A 22,296-nucleotide genomic window follows, 5' to 3' on the forward strand; every position below is an offset into this window, starting at 1 on the left:
TGATTTTTGATCTTCCTGCTCTGCACTGCACTACAGCCCCTTCAGGGGCTTGGCCCCGTATCGCTGCTTGCAGCTATATTTATTATTATTATTATTATTATCATTATTATTATTCTTTGAGAGCACCTACTATAAAAAGTATTATGTAAATTAGGTTTGTTTTATTTTATTTATATATGTGTTTTTTTTTTTTTTTTGTGGTTTATTTATTTATTTATTTATTGTTAAATTACAGTATGCAATTAGTTAAATAAATAACTAAACTGTATCTAACATGAAAAGATTGAAACTTGATTTAAGTCACCACTGTCATCAATACAAAATATGAGTAAAAAAACATTATTATTTATATTATTATATGGGCTGCATAAAGGGAAAAAATAATGTTAGCCTTTTTTTATAAAACAATAATATCACAAATAATATAAAAAATATATAATTCAATATCAAAATATATATGACAATAAAATATGTGAGATATATCATTATAAATGTTATAAATTATCTGCAAAATTTAATTTATATTATGAAGTGTTTTTATAATAATTTTATCACAAAAAGATTTATACTTAAAAAAATATATGTAATTGCAATCTCATCCTAATAAGACACTATAACATAGTATTATAATATATACAATATATTATAAATTATATACATTCTAAAAATTAGATAACATTACTCTTAAGAACTGACAGTATATTATCAACGCTGATAGAGAGACTGTCTTCCTGTCCTCACTTGCTCATTCAAGAAGAAACACTCTTTAACTGACCTGCTCTTAAAACATGTTATTTGCTAAGTCGTTTGATAAAAGAAAGATGAATGAAGAAACTCGGCACAATGAATGCAGAACTGTACTGGGTTGGAAACACTATTCAGACGGTTAATCCAGCACTAGAGTAAAACTTCATTGTGTTCTACTAGTGAATGCAGAGGTAATGTGAGGGACATAAAGGCAGATCTTTCATATTTCAGAGGTGAGTCATGTGACCAGGAATGGGTGAATGTCACAAAAATTAAATCATGAAATGTTTCACCTTTTCGACACTGACCTTGTGTGCACGTCATGGACAGTGAGCAGTGTTTGGCCTTAGTAACTGGTTTTGTTGGTCTTTTACAGCTGGTTATGTGTTTGGACATGTTTTGGATGAATGTCTTTGGCCTTGCTTTTTATGCAGTTTTTCAGTTTCAAGTATGACTTAAGAACACTCTAAAAAATGCTGGGTTAAATATAACCAGGTTGTTTTGACCCAGCGGTTGGGTTCAAAACAACCCAATAGCTGGGTTTGTCCCTTTTTAACCCAGCATTTTTTAGAGTGAAGCTTTCTAAAGATCACTGTCAATTATTTATTTTCAATGCACTCCTAAGAATAAAAGTTCTTGACTGTTTCTTTAAACTGGGTAATTTCCACTATAGTTGAGTTGTTTTATGGATCTTCTTTAGAGATTAAAAAAGAATGATGTTTTATTTTCAACTTCTTAACATCAATGTTTTGGTTTCTGGGTTTTACATATATATATATATATATATATTTATTTATTTATTTATTTCAAACTGTGAAACCCTATTTGGTGATAATTTGAACATTTTGAAGGGTATTAGGAGCTGTCGCGTCATAAACATAATTTTCATCATAAGAATAAATATGCTTGCTTTCAGCTTCTATTACTACTAATGATCATACATGGTACATGCATTTGGCAGATGCTTTTATCCAAAGAGACATGCATTGCATTCAAGGTACCCATTTACCTTTAATAAGTTCTCGTTTTTCCTGGGAATCAAACCCATGACCTTGTGGTTGCTGGCACCATGCTGTACTGTTTGCGCTACAGGAAAGCTATTAAATAAATATAGATCAAATAGTCTATAAGTAAATAAATATAGTTTATTTTAATACAATAAGTTCTAGCAGGTAAATACTGCCCTCTAGCAGCTGGTAAGTGTAGGAGCTAGGATTTTACTGATGGTCTTCATCTTTACTCGTATTCAAGATGAAATTAGACTCTATTAAATATATTGAGAAAATACAATCCCTTCTTTGTTTGAGTGTAATGCAATTAAATCAACTATAAAACCAATGAAATAGTCACTTATCAGCACATCCTGTTTTCCTGTACAGACACACCATATAAGTCAGGATGAATCATTTTATAAAGCAGAAAGGAGTACTGAATTTCCAGTTAATTTGCTAATTTAATTTTATTAGTCATTTTCTCCTCAGCTTTAGTCCTTACCAAACATTTGTCCATTAAAACCATTCACATGAAATGATAAATCATGATATCTGCAAATTACACAATTTATTTACAGTAAAATGTTGATGACACTTTTCACGTGAAGCTCAACCCTTTCTGGCAATTTCATCACAGGGCTTTTAATTTGACGTATTTATTGAACACACTGACAAATCACTTGGTATTTTATAAATATGTATCCATTCCTGTTTCTTAGTTTATTTCAGGTGTATCTGAAGCTTTCGAAGCACATTAACAAAATGAGGGATGCATTTTTAATCTTTGTAGCTTGGCCCAAAAAAAGTCACGTGTAAAAGTAAAAAAAATATGTGTAGTAGTAAAGTAAATATGGTGTATTTTGACTTCCTGTCAACTTTAGGTTCTCTTATACACACTGGCATGTTTGCAGATGTTGATTGCGTTCACTCGTTTACTGTGCTGCATCAAACATTTTCTTCCTTCCTTCCATTCCAGACATGGCCTCCACGTTCTTCCTCCAGTCACTGACCTCCACTGTCTTTTCCTACAAAGAGACACACAAATGCAGAACAGAATTATGTCGTAATACTGTACAGGTGTGAGTAACCTTAACTCTTTCATTTCAGCCACAATGGATGCCATTGACCCCCAGCCCACCTTCTCTGTGTCTTCCTTCTTGACGGACTTGAGGTTTGCTCTCAGGTCCATGGACACCTTGTGTTTGGAGCCCAGCAGAGAGCGCAGGATGGCGTCAGCGGAGACTCGGACTCTCCTCAGGGTGGGTCGCTTGAATTTGCCTCTCAGGTCCAGGACTTTGATGTTCAGGTCCTTGATCTGCAGCAGATTTGTTTAAAAGTTTCATCATTTGCTAGTTATTATTGAGCAATTTGGTTCTTGTATGAATATGATGTAATGTTCTTACCAAGCGGCAACCTTCCCGCTCTCTCTCGTGAAGCCAACAAGGAAGTGACTTAAACTGTAATTCATCAACTGGCCGCTAGAGGCTGGCTGCAAAAGGGAGTCAATCCCATAGACTCCCCATGTTAAAATGCCCAACTTTACTTGCAATGCTTCATTTGTATTCTTTTTTTTTTCTTCAGTTTTTCATAAAATGTTCTGTTGTTTATTTTCATATTTTTAAATTAAATCATTTTTTGTTGTGATTAATCTTGGAATGTTGAAATTTTTATTTTTTTTTTATTCTACAGAGAAAATGAATGGGAAAAATGCTTCCACAACCGAGGTTGAATAAGTAGGCACTCATTGTTGTGCTCTGTGAAATATTAAATCGGTTCTGATTTAGTAAATATGTTGGATAGTGTTTTTGGTTTAAATATGTATTGACAAATTAATACTGGAAACTTGTTATTTCATGTCTGGTTCAGGAAGTTGCTTTGATTGTGAATGGCCAAAAAGACATTTCATTTTCCTACAGATGTGGTGTGTTGTTGAGCTAAACTGTTTCTTTACTTCTCTTGTGTTGTGAAGCACTTTAGCCTCGATATTGTAGCGCTCCTCGTCCACCACGCCGATTTTAACGTGTAGTTCCCGACACAGCTCCTGATAGAGAGAACAAATATAGTGTTTACATGCCTGCAGCTGTTTCTGCTGATGGTGAAAGAAGTTTTTCTAGAAGTATGATTTTATATATACAGAATATTGTATTGTTTGTTTACAATATTCATGGTTCTTAAATAGCACTTTTAGGATACTATAGTTTCCAAAAACATGGTTTCCCATGTTATAATTTTTGGTAATACCATGGTACTTTTTGTAAGGAATTTATTTATATTAATATCAGTAGTATGAGAGTGTTTTGTGATTTTGTGTTGTGGATGATGTACCTGAAGCTCAGCGGAAGACATGCCACTCGTCTGTAGCGGAGGAGCTTTCTCAGCCAGATATCTCTCCTTCTCTGCCTCTTTATCTACTAGCTCCTGCTCTAACTCATCCTTTGCTTTAGCTACCATAAGACTCTGATGAACACAGACATGCACACTTTAACATCTAATATATGCTAGGAGCAAAAGCTTTTGAATGCACTTTCTTAATTTGTGATGCTTGCTAAATATTGCTTTATTAAATTTTTTTAATAAAACACTCTACAAATGTGTCATTTTGTACAGGAAACACTGGCCATGTTGTTTTAAGAAAATGATTACAATTTTTGCAATGCAGTTGTACCTTAAGCATCAGCTTGCGAGATGCAGAGATCTTGGACTTTTTCTATCAAATTTCAAATAAGCATTGGTTATATAGAGCAGACATTATTTATGCTGTCATATACTATCATTCTCACATCAAAATATTATTTGTTATGGTTACAGTAGATTAGTTTGTTGGTAGATCAGAAAAAAAAGTATTGAAAAAGTGGCATTCAGTGATGGCTTGTCACTCTCACCTCTTGCCTGCAAAAGAATAAAAACACACAATTAGATCATAAAATATGATTCCTATTAATAACAAAGCTTTTAGTTTGATGTCCAAAAGTCTAAGACCACAAAGAGAATTTTAATAAAACACTCTACAAATGTGTCATTTTGTACAGGAAACACTAGCCATGTTGTTTTAAGAAAATGATTAAAATTTTTGCAATGCAGTTTTACCTTAAGCATCAGCTTGCGAGATGCAGAGATCTTGGACTTTTTCTATCAAATTTCAAATAAGCATTGGTTATATAGAGCAGACATTATTTATGCTGTCATATACTATCATTCTCACATCAAAATATTATTTGTTATGGTTACAGTAGATTAGTTTGCTGGTAGATCAGAAAAAAAAGTATTGAAAAAGTGGCATTCAGTGATGGCTTGTCACTCTCACCTCTTGCCTGCAAAAGAATAAAAACACACAATTAGATCATAAAATATGATTCCTATTAATAACAAAGCTTTTAGTTTGATGTCCAAAAGTCTAAGACCACAAAGAGAAAATGCTTTTATTTAGCATTCCTCAAATTAATAAATTTTTAATAATATTATAGTGATTTTTATAATAAAGGAATTGGAGTGAAAATAATTTGATACACTAAATTATTTTTCAAAGTTACAAATAAATCAAAGATTATTGGAGTGTTTTACAAGAACGTAATAATAAAATTAATAATGAAAATGTAATTATTTGTCTAATTTAAGTATGTTTTACCATTTCAGTCTTTCTACTTAAAAATGTTATGTTAAATTCAATGTGTGACTGCATTTCTTTATTTTCTTTATATTATTTGTTAAATTTACTAGCAGTTTCTGAGTGAAAATTGGAAATCCTACACAATTGTTTTTTTTTTTTTTTTTTTTAATTGCTTAAGATGATATGAACAAAACCTGATTGTCCAAGATATTTGGCATAAATTGAGAATCAAGAAGCAAAACAAATTATTTAATTAATTAATTATTTATTTGATTATTAATAGGTGACCCAGAAATAGTGTAGAATCTTTTTTTAAATCATTTTGTTTCTCAGAGTTTCAGTGTGGTCTCAGATTTTTGGGCTCCATTGTATTCACAGACTCCTAATCAGCCTTCATTAATTCTAAGGCCTTGAGTAAAGACAACACAACCGGTAAATCCAAGAATAGAGCACATTTGTCGAGAGAGAGCCGTAAGACGTCTAAGATGACGAACAACAGAAAGCAGAGACACAATATACTCACTCGGGCATCTTTACAATGGCGATTCAACCTAGGAGATAAAAATAAAGGCGTTTGTTTCCAAAGGGCAGGACCATTGGGAGGATCTTCAAGGGGCTCAAGTATCAGACAGCTTTTCCAGATTCATACGTGCTAATCAGATGTCATTATACCTGTTTACTCTAACAGCAGCAGCCTCACGTATTCGACTCTTGAAATCATTGCGGTAATGATATGTCGACCGTTCAGGTGTTGCTTTTTAAAATAAATGAACTGCTGCTAATTGATTGATTTGGCGTTTGTTCTGCATCTGTTAACCACTTCAAAATCCTGACAGTGGCCGTGCACACAGATGAAGTGGACCCATTGGGAAAAAGGTGTTGGCAGACGCCTGTCATGGCGCGGTGATTTTGGCATGGTAACTATGCTGCACAGATAACAATCCCAGCTTTCTCCAGCCCATATCCACTTGCAATGCACCATAAATAGACCCGCACCAGAGTTTCCGAGGCTTTAACCCAGCCCAAGTTTCCGCTTGATGATGTTCAACCGGTCTAGAGCACTTACAAAAACAAATACGGTAAATTACGCAATAAAATGAAAGAGCATATCATCATAAATCTGGAACTGGATAGGTTTATTTAACCAAACGCCAAAGGTGGTTTCCAAAGTAATGTTTTTATGATGCTTTGGGTTTCTGCAATTTAAATTGAGGTTTTATGCAGCTCAGTACTGGAAGGCCAAAAGTAAATGTTTGAATCAGCTTGATAAAGGGGTTATTTTTTAATTAAATGATCTGAGAGATAAAATCAAAGTGATTTGGGAGACGGAGAAAGATTATAAATCATAAAGCACTTTTGTAAATAAATAAACATAAAATGAAAGGAAAGAGTAATATTCACCACATGTATTGACATCAATATGGGTTTTTCCAATGACAATTCCTTGAACCATTACATTTGATGACAGTAATATTGAATATTTGGTTACACATTTGGCCATATTAACAGATATTGAGAAGGAAACGTCCATGCAGTATTCAGATTTTTTTTTTTTTTTTTTGGTTTATTCTTCTTAGAAATGAAGAAAAATGCAATGCAGGCTAACTTTCCTTAACATGGAAGCAAACTGAATGAACTTACCTTGCGGTGCTCAGATGGGCAGAGAAGTGATGCTCTAGAACAATGCCTCTCTTTTTTAAGACACCCTCTTATTGTTCATCCTCGGCCTGTTACTGGATGATATTATTAGCGTGCACACACACACATAAAGCTTTTATCCAGCACTTGTGGAGGGCTGTTGTTGATAGGCCTTGTGCGGCACTTATCAGCCCGTTAGACAGCTGTGGACTGTGGTTCCTCATGATGCTTCGAGCCTGTCTCACAACCTAATTTAGCTTACTAGAAGATAAAACTGTTTCATTTAAAGAAATTTCCATTGATCTTTTTAACATGTCCACAATGAGGTATCTTAATATCTCTACTGTTTCTCCGAGACAGCATTGAGAGCAGGTCTTCTCCTGAGAAAAAGCCTCTAGTAACCCATGGGTTTTGGAAGAGATCTCAACAAAGTCTTCTTTGGTTTTATCTGTCTGTATATCAGTAACGATTTGCTTTAGGGATGAGCTTTACTGGAAGAAGGAAAAACTTTCCTTTTTGAATTCATAAGATCATTTAAAGCACATTAAGTTTCTCAGATGTTACTCTTTAGAAAAAGCCTCTGCACTGTACAGATAATTTGTAAATAAAAAAAGGTTTTACAATAAAATACTATTTCAGTATTTCTACATTAAAAGTTTCATGTTTTACTTCAGCGTGTTACTTGCTATTTATTTATTATTTGTGAAATTTAAATTATTAGCAACTGAAAATTATTACAAAGTAAATTCGACACAATTTTCACTCAGAAATTTGTAAATTTCATAAATAATTACAAATAAATGACAGGTAGTACACTGTATTAAACATTACATTTTGAGATAAAAAGACTGAAATAGTATTTCCTGTAAAACATGCTTCAATAATCTTTGTTTTATTCATTTTGAAAAACTTTTTACAGTGTAGCTCCAAACTTACTGTGCAATAAATATTGATCTCATTTGTAAAAGGAAGTTGATACTTAAATGAAGCATAACTGAGAAATAAGTATCATGAGTTATAAAAAAGAAATCTTTGAGCATTAAAATCTTCCTTTGGCTTTCTCAGAAAATGAACATTATCCTTCATAATCTATCGAATAGTTGACTTTAGGGATAAACTTCACTTCATGGGTATCAGTTTTGCCTTTTGTATAATCATTTTTGCATCTATATAATCATTTTAAACACATTCAATCTGCTGCTTCTAGGATGTTTCTCCTGAGAAAAAGCCCTGGATGTTTTGGAAGAGATCTCAACAATGTCTCAAACTGGCCAAGAATCCAAAGTCTGCAGTCAAATGGCAGATATTTGAAACATATCTCATTAAATTCTCCTAAAATCAAAGTATCTGCTATCTATATTACTTTTATAGCCACAAACTTATTGTATGATAACGACTGTTCTCATTTGTTTTTCCATTGGAATTTTAGAAGAAACATCTGAAAGTAATGAAAATAAATTGAGAATTAAATGAAGTCTATAATGAAGTCATAAGCTATAAAAGAGCAACATCTGAGCATTAAAGTCTTCCTTTGAGTTTTGCATAAGATGAAGATTATCTCCTAAGTCTGTTTTTTTCAGTAACAATTTGCTTTAGGGATAAACTTTACTTCATGGGTTTTGCCTTTCCTATCATAATTTTTGAGATGAGATTTTTTTAGATTATTATTGTTATTTTTTTATTCTGTCACATTGATTTGCTGTATCAGTGGAACCATGCTCTGTGTTTGACCCTGCGTCTGATTAAAATATTAACTGTAGACAACAATAATCTCTGTGAGAGATTATGACGGGAATTCAAAGTTGCCCATAGGTTGGCATAGCTAAACATAGAGCAGTTAGACAGCTGTTAACGCCACTCTGGTGTTTGTGAGATACTAAAAGCTATTTTGATGTCTCGAGATAAATGCATGCATGCAATGCTTTTATCTGCGCGTTTTGCTGGCTTTCTCCAGGTGTACTTTGCAGTTATACAACATCCTTCCAGGTCAGAGAGATTACCGGCTTTATCAGGCCTTGTACTTTCAAAATAGAGTGTCTTGCCACATAGATTTCCATTATAAGTGATAAAATATTCCCTGAATTTGCATTCTTGCTTGTTTTTGTCTCTGTAACCATGTTACCAAACTCTCTCTGGTTGCGGAAAGCATTCGAAACAATGCTGTTTCTTGGCTGTATTGTGTTTGTGTGGGTGTGTAGATGTGTCTTATCTGCTTGTCGATTTGAGCATCATTTCCAGGACCTGCATTCTGAGAGACATAAAATATAAGATCTTCCATCATGCAGGTATTGTAACATGACTCAGATGCTGGTATTGTGTCAAAAGGGCTTCCTACATTGCTAGCTGTAGAGAGCTCTAGAAGGGTCAGTCTGCGGGTAACACCTGTCCTGTTTACTCTCATGATGGGCTCTGCTGGATTTGGTTCTTGGCTGATGTGGAAACCCAGGATTATAGATGCTGCATGTCGGTCGTGATTGTACCGCATTTAGAGCCGCTGTTGATATTGAACATTGGTGTGAGAGGATTAAGCATCATTTAATATGTGCTCGTGTTATTTTTTTGCCTATAGAGGATTTTTTTGTCATGTCTTTTATGTGTGATGAAGACAGTTGTCACACTTTTTCCAGGGTGGGTTTATTTGTCAGTTTTTGTATACGCAAAAACCTTAAAGTATTGGCTACAGAAATTATTGATCATTTTCATTTAACGGAGACCAGCAAAAAAATAAAAAATAAATAAAAATATGTATATGTATATATATATATATATATATATATGTATATGTTATATGGTGAGGCATGTTGTCACATTATATGGGGTATAAGATATTGATGTTTATTTGAGAAGAATACCTTTTTAGAAATATGAAAAAGGAATTTAAAAAATAAACATGTATTTTGTATGTATTATAGACTCGTTATAAATGACCTTTTAGCTGACTTTCTGCTAAGTAATTTTATTCATTTTCAAATAATGTAGTTATTTGTATAAAAATATAAAATCTACAATAGAAATATATCAAATATTATATGTGCAATATTTATAATATATTTATGAAATTAATATTTATAAAATAATATAATAAATATGAAATAAATTTTAAATGATAGAATTGTATCATATAAAACACTTTTGACAACTTAATATGAATGTGTACACATATATATTAGTTTAAAAGGACAAAATATATCAGTTTTGCACTTGAAGAAATTTGACTTTTTTCCTCAAAATCACATCTTTACAGACATGAAGACCTTCCCTGTGTGACAACTAGCCCCAGTCTCTTCTGCTGTAGTTTAATAGAATCATTCTTCACTCTGGGACTGTTAAAAATTCAGACCCTCCAGACAGCCAATTATCACCTGCTTTTTATAAACTGTTGAGCACTTGTAAAAACACAGGCCAGACTCAGGCTAGTCTTTCTGTGTGTAGAGAGTGGAACAATTTTTAGTTGCATTAACCGAAGAAAAATATGCAAATTGTTATTTGTGAATTGAAAACACCTGGAATTCACAATGTCACAGAAATGTAAAATTGTGTTTTCACTAGTAGAATAAAATGTGGCACCATCTGGTGGCAGTTTTATACTTCTTCAGTGAGACATAATGGTTGTGTTTAATGTTCAGTTCAGCTCAATTTCATTTTAACATATCTCTTTGACTCATTATTAAATCAAACTTCCAAAAGTTGACATTTTTTTACATTAAATAATATATGAATGTAGTATTAAATGCTCAAAAATTAAAAACTCACTAAATTAAACATACAACATACAGTAGTGAGGTCATGACTCAAAAACATACTGCTATTTGAAATGTTCATTGCTATGTAATGTGTATTTCTGCATATTCTATTGATTCACTTGGCATAAACTTGAATTCTTAGCATAGCTTGTGTTTTTGCTTCTGGCAGATGTTTCATTGATGATGGTGGGAATAGCCTTCTGTTTCCAGACCAGTTTTGTTTATTCGTTTTCATTGTTTAATTCTGAGTTTGTCAGTCTTTAGTCTCTAGATGAAAGCGTTGCGCTCTCTGTGATGGTGTGATTCGATCAGGCCCGTGACAGGCTCAGAGACATAAACACGCTTTGTTCTCATCACACTTGTGTTTTTGATGTGTGTGTGATGTCATGGACAAAACAAGCCAGTCATCTGAGAGCGCATTCAACCGTCTGTTTACAAAAAAATGTTTAAGTCGTATTTGTTCAAATTATAATTGCATTCTTGCATTGTTAGTTATCATAGCATAATGCACGGCATATAGCCCAGTCAGAGAAAATACTCAAATTAAAAATACTAAATCCCAGTACACGTAAAAATAACCCAGTTTTATTATTTGGAAAAATGTCAGTTGATAATAATATTTGGATTTCACAATAAAACTGTTTATTGGATTTAGTATAAACTGAACACCAAATTAGGCATTTATATATATGTGTGTGCATAACATTTATCAAACATATATTTCTCATGAAAGTGACCAGTCTGTCCTTCTGGGTTCACCGACGTCAGCTGTATTTCTACTGAGCGTGAGCCAGAGCACCAGCTCCCTGACCAATATATATTAAATGTAAATATTATAAATTTTATGAATATTAAGTATAATATTAAATATAAATAATAAAATAGTGTTATTATAAATATAAATACAGATTAAATAAATAACAGTATTATCAATAGAAATGTAAATATTCTGTTAGAATAGAAATGCTATAAAAATATAATATTACATTTAAATAATATTAAAATGTTGTTATGAATATAAATTATATAGAGACATTAAATAAATAACATTATTATCAACATAAGTTTAAATATTCATTAGATCAATATTATAAATAACATATATACAGTAATATTATAATATTAAAATAAATAATGTTATTCTAAATCTAAATGATATAAATATCAATACATATTATTATGAATATAGATGTAAATGTTCTTTATTGTTTAAATTTCTGCCTATTTCTGAACAAATCCTGAATATCTTAATACTGAATAAACATACACACCTGTATGCATGATATTTGATACTGACCTTTACAGTAAATCTCTCCGTCTTTATCTGCTAGAGTTGTGGACTCCAGACTCTTTCCACACTTTGCACATCTGAAGCAGCTCTTATGCCAAGACTAAAGGAGATGAAAAGTGATGCCCCGAAATGTCGTTAGTCACGGTCATTTAGTTTGTTTTTATTGTCATGTCAAGCTGTTTGGCAGTATATAAAACATCAGACATGTTGGGATTGGCAGTGATTTGGCAGCATCACTTGGCTTTCATATGAGGGCAGGTGAGGACACGGTGTTATTATGTTTGCATTGCATTGTTTGTAGTAGTCGATGATGAGACTATTTTGGCAGCCAAGCCAAAACAATCAGTTAAATGAATACATAGTTGGGTTAACCAGTTTGGTAAGGCGATAAGCCCGGGGCAAAGTGAGAGTATCTCCACAAGTCTAGTCAAGAAAAACGAACTCACGTTTCCCCCTCCAACCACCTTCTCTGCCGCGTACACGGCGCTTCCACAGCGAGGGCAAGCGTCCGAACCGCCGAGCTTCTGCGCAGACTTTGACGGGTTAGGGTTGTTGGTTGCACGATGAGATGCTTGTCTGTGAGACAAATGCAAACCGGCTACTTTAATGCACACTGGTAAAGACACAATGCAAATGAAAACATCCTACTAACCCGGCCGGTTTGATTCCCAGAGCTTCGCCCGTGTCCATGCTGAGGGTTCCCGCTCCCCCACCGAAGCCGTAGCCTTTTGGGCCGTATTTCTTGCCATAGCAGGACTTGCAGTAGATCTCGTCCTGATGCACAGTGACTGTTGTGCTGTCCAGATTCTTTCTGCACACCACTGCAGTCAACATAGATGCACATGCATAATCAACACACTGTTATGCATTAGACAGTTTGCTTTGTAGATAATGTTGCACTTCAGAGCAAAATAAATGCTTGCTTTTTCATATATTACAAACTTCTCACAGAAACATTATAAAATTAGAAATGCAGTTCATGACTCCTGAAAATCAATAACTGATTCAAACTTACTGGTGATACAGTAAGAGTATACGAGCTATAAAATGGATCTCAGTTTGGTCGTGTCATAAGTAACAGTGAATTTGAGGAGAAATGTATGGAGTCCATATTGAGATATCTGAATTTTGAGGCAAACATTTGTGTCCCTGCTAATCTGAGCACAGTTTGAGACTGTTGAGATCTCGTCTGAAACTCTTTTCTCTGGAGAAGCATCTGGAAAAAAACGGAGGTATTAAAAACACAACTTTAAACATATACACTCTCCCTACTGTTTGGTGACATAATAACTTTGAGCATTTGGTGCATCATCAATGTAAGTGTGTCTGCAAGTGTCATCTACACATAAACATCCATTTGTTCCACAGATCTGCTGTCAGATGCAGATGATGTGCAGCCATAAAAGGCAGATGAATCCACCGGGATGTTCGTTTGTGCAACACCTAATATGGACATGCTGTTAAACAGGAAAGATTTACTTGCTGCTCAGTCTCATTTCCAAACTCATGTCAGCTTCCCGCTCGAGGACTTTCGTCATTAGGTCAGAAGCACAAACTACTGCTAATGATCCAACGGTTATTACTTGATTTATTACAATAACTAAAACTAAAACTGAAATCAAAATGTATGAAAACACAATAAATATATTTAAGAAGAGCAAAAATGACAATACAACAAAATTACTAAAACTTTCTCTAAAAATGAAAAAAAAACAAAACTAAATATTAATAAAAAACTAGTATCTCAATAATAAAAGAACACTTTGTCAGTCATTCATAAGCACAAACTACTATTAATTATCTGTGTGTACAATTCAGGGTTATTACAGTTAACTAAAACTAAAACCATACAAAAAAAGAAAAAAAATGTTGTTGGAATAAAATAAATAAAAGACACAAAACTTAAACTTATTATTTTTTAACTTTTTAACTTCATGTAGTACAATAACTAAATAGGTATATTTAAGAACAAATGAACAAAAATGACTGAACTTTCTGAAAACTTTGTGTAAAATTTAAAAGAAATAGCCTATGAAAAATGTTAAAATAAATAATTAAAACTATAATACTAGAAATATACTGGTACAGTTAAGCAAGCAATTAAATAAATGTAATTTTTTGGGGGAAAAAAGCCTTTTTTTAGGACAAAAAAATAAAAATCATAAATGAGATCCACTGGCAGTATTTGTGGAGATTTGTGCCCAAAGAAGAACAAACTATATAACAAAATAAGAATTTCCTCTGGGCTGGCATCATGCTATCACATTCACAGCTGACAGTTTTGTCCAAAAACAATATATTATATTTTCCATGCTATATATGACCATCTGCATGAATAATTTTCCATTTTCCGGGTAACACCCTCTCTCTGCAGGACTAACCCTCACCACCCATTTCCACAAGGAGAATCTCAGGCTCACATGCACATCCTTTCTGCTTAAAATACCCCATTAGAGCACTGAAGGTGTCAGGTGAACATGTGTGTATCCATATGTGTCTGTCTCTAATAGATTTCCCCGCTTGAGCTTGAACATCTGCTCCCACCTCTCACGTTAGTTCACATATTGTGATGTGAATACAGAGCATGAGCTGTGTCAGCTGTGTGTGTGTGTGTGTGTGTGTGTGTGACTTACTGCACAGAAAGCAGGACTTGTGGAAGCTTTGTCCTTCACACTGAACCTCCTCTGCGAAATACACCGTCTTCTTACAGCAGCCACACTTGTTTCCTCCTCCCAGCGGCATCCTGACAGTATTAATGCATGCAGACTTTAAAACATGCACAAATTGCTTCACAAATGCATCAGGCTTTATTGCATTTGCATATCATTTTTGCAATTTCTGTTTATGTGTTTTCACAGTTTCAATTCAATTCTTTTTATATGAAGATACATTTTGACTGGATAAAAGATCATTTGTCATTGCCATTGTTTTTAAAGTACAATAAAATGGCTACATGCTGGTTTTTGTAAGTCATGGAAGAATATGCACATAATTATGGATGATTTATGTTACTTTGTAATACTTTACAATAGGGTTTCATTGGTTAACATTAGCTAACATGAACTAACAATTAAAACAGTTATTAATGTCAATTTCAACATTCACGAATATGTTTTATTTAATCAAAAGTTGTATCTGGAAACTTTAGTTAATGCACTGTGAGCTCACATGAACAAATAACAAAGAATAGTATTTTTATTAACCAACATAAACTAAGATAAAGAGCATGTATTGTTAATTGATAGTTCATTTTAGCTAATGTATTAAGTAACATTAACAAATGGGAGCTTGTTGTAAAGTGTTATATACTCTATACAGACTGTGCATCTGATATCAAACCTGGATAAAGGTTCAAGACACGGGCGTTCTGTCTTTCCCACTGTTACAAAAACATTAGTTTATGGAGAGTAATAGTAAAGCTCTTACCTGCAGTGATAGCTAGTCACTAGAAGAGAGAGTCTGGAGTGTACAGCAGAGTCTGAGTCCTCAGATGAGTCCAGAGAGGATGAGAGACTGATGAAGTGATGAGGAGCTGGAGGGAAAACAGATGCAAAACACGAAAGAGAGAGAGAGAGAGAGAGAGTCATATCTAACCTATCTGGCTTTTCTCAAATCACTATTTGACAGTGATTTATGTCTATTATGTTATATATTGTTAGGTAGCCATAGCAAGTTGATGATTTTTACTACTATACTATACTATCTAGCTATCTGGCATCAATTTACTATGCCCAACTAACAATTAGTAGTCAATGTACATCTCTTCTTAAATCTTTAACAGTTGATTTACCAAACAAACTAGAATCGCCATGAATCAGTTTGTATTTACCATACAGTTTATGTCTATTATTTTCAGAACTGTAATGCTTTCGGGAAGACATGCAGTGTTGTATTGACCCGTGAAAAGCTTGCACGTGTGTTTGTTAGGACTGGAGTCCCTCACCCTCCTCATTCCAACACAATGAAACACAGCTGGACCTGCTGGAGCCCAAAACTCGTCAGGAAATGAGAAGCGGAAGAAAGTCAGCTAGTTAGTTAGCTGGTTAAGAAATAAAGCATATTAGTTAGTTGGTTGGTTAGTTAGTTAGGGAATCAACCATTGTTGTGACCATTGTTGCTTTTGGGAAACACACCACCAATTAGTTCAGAAACAAAGTTACTTAGGAACTAAAGCAGAGTAGTTAGTAAAGAAATAAAGCTAGTAAGCTAGTATTTAGTTAGTTGATAGTTACGAAATAAAACAGATTGGTTAGTTAAGAAATAAAGTTATTTGTTAGTTAGGATATAAAGCAGAGTAGTTAATCAAGAAAAAAAGCTAGTAAGCTAGTAGTTGTTAGTTAGGAAATGAAACAAATTGGTTAGTTAGGAAATAATGCAGATTAGTTAGTTGAAAAATAAAGCTAGTTAGCTAGTTGTTAGTAAGGAAATAAAGCAGATTAGTTATATAGTTAAGAAATAAAGCAGGTTAGTTAGATAGTTAGGAAATAAAGCTAGTTGTTTAGCTTTTTAGTTAGTTAGCTATTTAGTTAGTTGTTAGGAAATAAAGCCGATTAGTTAGACAGTTAAGAAATAAAGCAGGTTAGTTAGTTTTAGTATGTTGATTAGTTTTAGTTAGAAAGTGCTTGTTGTCTGCTTTTTTGTATGTGTCTTCCACGTTCACAGCTGTGCGTGAATATTACGCATCTGTCCTTGTCAAGTAACAAATAAAAGGTAAATATTGGTTAGTTAAAGTTAGTTGGTTAGTTAGTTAGTTAGTTGGATATTGGTTTGGATTTGTAAAACCAAAACAAGGGAAAATCATATTGGCAAAGTAGTATGGTAAAATGATAATAAAATGTTATTCTTGTAAAATTATCTTACAGTAACATTTAATTACCATGAAATGCATATATGGTAATCAAATTGTGCCCTGGTATGTGTGTATATATATCAAAGCATGATACCACTTTTCTCTCTATAAGTTTTACTATAATTTAACTCTGGTTTCTCCTCGTGCTGCTTGTTCACAGCTGCACATGAATATTACAGCACACATATTCTGTCTCTGCCAAGAGCCTGTGAGCCTGCTGATGGTGCTGTTCTTCCGGCACAGATTCATCTGATCCGATGACTTCCTTCCATTGTCGATGCAAAGAGGGTGTTGGAAACTGATCCATAGCCTTGAGACTGAGCAAGGAAAGTCCTAAAGCTCTGCTTAGGCTGTGTGTGTTACAGAAGCCTTTTTCTATACGGCCCTTTGGTCACACACAGGGTCTGTCTCCTCTGGACATCCGCTATGAGCACGAGTGTGTGACCAATGCATTAATCCACCGCTGGAGAAACAGGAGTCCAGGACAGGAAGGTTTTCATGTAAATTTGAGCATGTGTTCAGGCCTGAGAGAGAGAGTGCGACTCGTGTGCTCTGAAGTTTATGTGATGAATTAAGGAGCTGCTGCTTCATTTATTCAATATTCCGGCCTGAATAATACTGTCAGTGACTCTGCGTCAGCATCTGTGAGTAAATGATTATTTTATATTCAGTAGTGCATTAATTTCCATTTCTTTAATTATGCTGTTGGTTTATAAACCTGTGAAATCATAGGAAATCAGTCATATTGATTCTATTAATCACAAAAATAATTAATACAGATGTTAAGTTTAATGTGAAATGATTTTGCTTAATGGTTTGTTGAACTGGCATTGATTAAATAAGTGAAGGTAATTATCTAAAGAGTGGTTTTGTATAGTTTTGTAAGTATGTGGCCATCGTGGAGCAGCTTAAAGGGATAATTCACTTAAAAATGAAAATTTATCATTTACTCACCGTCATGTTGTTTGAAATGATTATTAGAACTTTTTTTTTTTGTCTTCATCACACAAAGCTATTGAATAGCTTCGGAGGACTAAAATATAGCCCATATTCTATACTTTTATCACACTTTTTGATCTTTTCAGAGCTCTGGACATCTGCTTTTGAGTTCCACAGAGGAAAGTAAGTCATACAGATTTAGAATGACATAAGCATAAGTAAAGTATGACGGAAAGTAAATTTTTGGGTGAACTATGCCTTTAAGGAAAAATCGATTGGAGATGTTGTATGCATTTGGGTCACTTACATTTGAGTCAATAACTTTGTAAAAATATTTTGAAATATATTGACTAGGATTTTAGGATGGTTTGGGGAGCAAATAATTCAGAATTTAAGAAATCATACTTACACAGAAGTAGCCATAAAAAATGTATACAAATACATAATATAAATTAAATTAAAATAAAATAAATGAATAAAAAAATAAAACATAACATAAAATATAATATAAATGAATAAAGTAAAAAGGAAGAGCTCCTCTGTTTTTTGCATGTGTCTTGCATATTCACTGCTGTGCCTGAAAATTATGCATTTTCTTTGGGTCACTTACATGTCAGTCAGTAATATTTCTGAAAATATTTTGAAAATATTGACTAGGATTTTAGGATGGTTTGAAGGTGAATTATTAGGAATTTAAGAAATAATACACAGAAGTAGCCATAAATAAGATAATAAAATTAAAATAAAATGAAAGAGCTTATTGACTGCCCTTTTTTATTTGCGTTTTTATTTATTTTTTTATTTTGCAAGTGTCTTGAACAGCTGTGCATGAATATTATACATCATCTGTCCTTGCAAAGTAACAAATAAAAGGTCAATATTGGTCTGTGCGCAGTTTCAGAGAACGGCCAGAAGAGGGCGCTCACTCTTCAGGACTGGCTTCATGAAGCGCGACACACCCTTTCTTTCTCGCTTTTCTCTTTCACAATCACTTCATACGTTTATCATAGCACCATCAGCTGTGCTTCAAACCGTCTGTGCTTGAAGTGCATCTCTAGATTCTGTTTTTTTTATTTGCGTTTTTATTTATTTTTTTATTTTGCAAGTGTCTTGCACAGCTGTGCATGAATATTATACATAATCTGTCCTTGCAAAGTAACAAATAAAAGGTAAATATTGGTCTGTACGCAGTTTCAGAGAACGGCAAGAAGAGGGCGCTCACTCTTCAGCACTGGCTTCATGTAGCGCGACACACCCTTTCTTTCTCGCTTTTCTCTTTCACAATCACTTCATACGTTTATCATAGCACCATCAGTTTTGCTTCAAACCGTCTGTGCTTGAAGTGCATCTCTAGATTCTGTTTTGCTCCTTGTACATATTGTCCCACCCCAAAACAAGCAAAGCACGTGTAGAGGCCGCATATTTCCTCTGGTGCTGTTGATTTTGTGTGGGAGAGTTTCACTATAATTATGACTGTGGTCTTAATGGAATAAGCAGAGTTAATAAAGAGCATTAGATGAGTAAATGCAACCCGGCTGATGTGAAACAGAGACGTGATGGTCAGTCAGCGTGTGTGCGTGTGTGTGTGTGTTGTGGATGGATCGCTCCATCATGCTCAGATTAGATTCAGTCCAGTAAAGCTTGATAAACGAGCGGCTGCAGCTGCAGTTCTGCCTTTAATGCGGCTGAAATTTGAGTCTGTCTGCAGAGAGACTCGCCCTCCATATAAAGCACCTCACCTCACCACCTTCATCATCATCATCATCATCATCAACAACTTCACATACGGGTAATCAAAAGCATCATCTTGATGTGATGTTGATATTGAGGATAGTGTGGTGATGATGATGATGATGATGATAATTTTGGGGTTGAGGATGAGGTCATGATGAGGAAGATGATGTCCAGGTAGGCCTGTCTTATTGTATTGTACAAATTTCATTATAACCATCATGATCAACAGTGTCTTTTTAATAATTAATAATGATGATAATAAAAGTGATGGTGATGATGATGATGATGATAATTTTGGGGTTGAGGATGAGGTCATGATGAGGAAGGATGTCCAGGTAGGCCTGTCTTATTGTATTGTACAAATTTCATTATAACCATCATGATCAACAGTGTCTTTTTAATAATTAATAATGATGATAATAAAATTCCTAAAAAGTCATAATTATGAGATACAAAGTCCAAAACTATGAGATACTAAGTCATAAATGGTGACATACCAAATCATAGCATAAAAATGGTGACATACCAAATCATAATTATAAGATATGAAGTCAAAACTGATAAAAAGTCAAAATTACTACATACTAAATCATAATATGCGATAAAAATAGAAATTGACATTAAGTCATAATTATGAGTGGAAGTATGAAATATATGTCATGTTAATGTCAAAATTGTAAGTCATATTTGTGAGATAAAAAGTTAATCATAGATAAGAAATTATGAGATAATAGGTCATAATTATGAGATAAAAAGTTTATATTATGAACAAGTGAAAATTATGAGATACTAAGTTAAGTCAAAATTGAGATACTAAGTCATAATTATGGGTTAGTTATGTTGAAATTATGAAAAAGTTAAAATGATGAAATATTAAATTATTATTATGACATAAAAAGTCAAAATTATCATTTAAAAAATGTGGATGTTTTATGTCATTTTCTTTTTAATTTTACATAATAATTCTGATTTACCAAAGCATTTGTTTCAATATGGTTTAAGCTGGTTTTAGATGGCTAGTGCTGGTCTGTTTCTAGCCCAGACTGGTTAAGATGGTTAATGTTTCAGGCCAACTTGACTAGTGTTGTCATAACAGACTACCAGCAAAAACAAAGTGCTGCCTTGGAAAGCAGTCAGTGATGGTTTAACTAGTAAACTGGCTGAAACGGGTAATCTAAGCGGTTTGTTTTCAGCAGGTTGATGGTGTATGACAAAGTAACAGTGAGAAAAAGTGATTTAACATTAAAGTTTCAATTGCATCCTCAGTCAGATTGACTGTCAAAAGTGTAAGTTTGTGCCATCTGACAGGATCATGCCGTACCCTTCACTTTAACAGCCCTTCCCTGAGAAACACTGTGTGTGTGTGTGTGTGTGTGTGTGTGTGTGTGTGAGGAAGAAGGCATGAAAAATGAGGAACATTTCAGACTCTGCCATTTAAATTGTGACCGCTTAACAGTTATGTCTAATGTACTTTAAAGACTTCTGCTGTAGAAAGGAACAGCCTGTACATAATGATCTGAAATAACCATCGTGATCCATTTAAATCCGAACCGAACGTGGCCCAAGAGCTCTAGACATGCAGGTACTGTAGGATCCATATCCACTGCTAATGGTCTATACCTCCACTCAGGCTTAGGCAAAAATATCCATCCAACCTGGACATACGCCAGCTGGTCCATTTACTAGTAGAGAGAATATGTATTTCAATGAGAGACCGGTTCCTTTTGATTCAGAGCCTGGAGAAGAGATGGTGACTCTCCTCTGAATCACTGCAATGTTATAATTATCATACTTAAATGAATGTTGGACGCTTAACTTAGTAACTTCTTGTATGCAACTGGCAAGACTGTCTACGCTGGAGCTGTGATGTTTCTCTGTCATCCGTTTCTACAGCAGTGGGTAAGTTGGTTAACAGTGCAACTAGTTACAGTGTGTATGTAAAGTTAGCACAGCCTGGAGACTATTATATTGTTTTTGGGATGCTGAAATGTAATATGCAAGCATCCCTGTGCTTAACTAAATCCACACTAATGAGCATTAGACGGATAATGTTTACGCGGCTGGCTGCACTTTGGGTTTTGACTGCGAGTTGGATTTGCTTTGGGCAAAAATCCCATGATCTTAACATGTGCCCCGTGTTTTGTGGCTTGTTATTTGGTGTTTTAAAAGCCACAGGCAGTATTAGGACGACATCCTCACACTGGTATATCATGATGTCGGGGTGCCTTGATGTCATACAAATATAGAACATCCAGATGTTGCTAAGCTAACAGTTCGACCTTCTAATAGGCAAAAATGAACACAAATATTGAATAAAATATTTGTTAACATTTTTAATGGTACTTCACTATTTATTTTCTGTTTTTTCATCCTGTAAATTTATATTTATTAATGTTAAATTGTTGTATTTATTTTTTATTTTTGTGGCTCTCTACCATTTTGTTTATTATTTACTTTTAATTTGAACTTTAGTTAAGTCTTAGTAATTTTGTTATGTGCTTTTGTCATTTTTATTAGTTTTTGCTGTCATTCAAATATAGTATAAATTTATTTTATTTCTGTTTTTTTTTTTTAATTTTGGGTTTTTCATCATATTCATATTTTGTATTGTTTTATTTCAGCTTTATTTTAATTACTGAAAATGATTGCTAATCGTGTTAGCTTAGTTAACAATAGCATCACTGCCTTTACACTGAATAAGCAGCCTTAACTCGACTGTGTAAAGCCACCTTTTTTGGCACATTGCATTCTGGGAT

General features: G+C 33.8%; 2 protein-coding genes across 3 annotated transcripts; both read right to left on the reverse strand.

Annotated features, from left to right (window-relative positions):
* Window positions 1-2,200: 2,200 nt before the first annotated feature.
* Window positions 2,201-7,031, reverse strand: LOC107740252 (troponin I, slow skeletal muscle-like). 2 transcript variants are annotated; one of them, XM_016552613.1, is made up of 8 exons: window positions 6,988-7,031; window positions 5,870-5,897; window positions 5,044-5,050; window positions 4,827-4,868; window positions 4,065-4,196; window positions 3,691-3,780; window positions 2,878-3,054; window positions 2,201-2,764 (listed from the first exon to the last, which is right to left on the reverse strand). In XM_016552613.1, exons 2-8 carry the CDS (start codon window positions 5,875-5,877, stop codon window positions 2,672-2,674), a joined length of 549 nt encoding a protein of 182 aa, XP_016408099.1. In that variant the 5' UTR covers window positions 5,878-5,897; window positions 6,988-7,031; the 3' UTR covers window positions 2,201-2,671. The 2 variants fall into 2 exon arrangements, with proteins under 2 accessions (XP_016408099.1, XP_016408100.1); XM_016552614.1 differs by lacking the exons at window positions 4,827-4,868; window positions 5,044-5,050; window positions 5,870-5,897; window positions 6,988-7,031 and adding an exon at window positions 4,405-4,489.
* Window positions 7,032-9,323: 2,292 nt separating this feature from the next.
* Window positions 9,324-15,511, reverse strand: LOC107740274 (cysteine and glycine-rich protein 1-like). Its single transcript, XM_016552654.1, has 6 exons — window positions 15,445-15,511; window positions 14,652-14,761; window positions 12,671-12,839; window positions 12,465-12,594; window positions 12,025-12,118; window positions 9,324-9,478 (listed from the first exon to the last, which is right to left on the reverse strand). The coding sequence occupies exons 2-6, from the start codon at window positions 14,758-14,760 to the stop codon at window positions 9,324-9,326; spliced, it is 657 nt and encodes a 218-aa protein (XP_016408140.1). The 5' UTR covers window position 14,761; window positions 15,445-15,511.
* Window positions 15,512-22,296: the final 6,785 nt, after the last annotated feature.

This window comes from Sinocyclocheilus rhinocerous, unplaced genomic scaffold (genome assembly GCF_001515625.1).
Source record: "Sinocyclocheilus rhinocerous isolate Xijiao unplaced genomic scaffold, SAMN03320098_v1.1 scaffold795, whole genome shotgun sequence".
In the NCBI taxonomy this organism is placed as follows: domain Eukaryota; kingdom Metazoa; phylum Chordata; class Actinopteri; order Cypriniformes; family Cyprinidae; genus Sinocyclocheilus; species Sinocyclocheilus rhinocerous.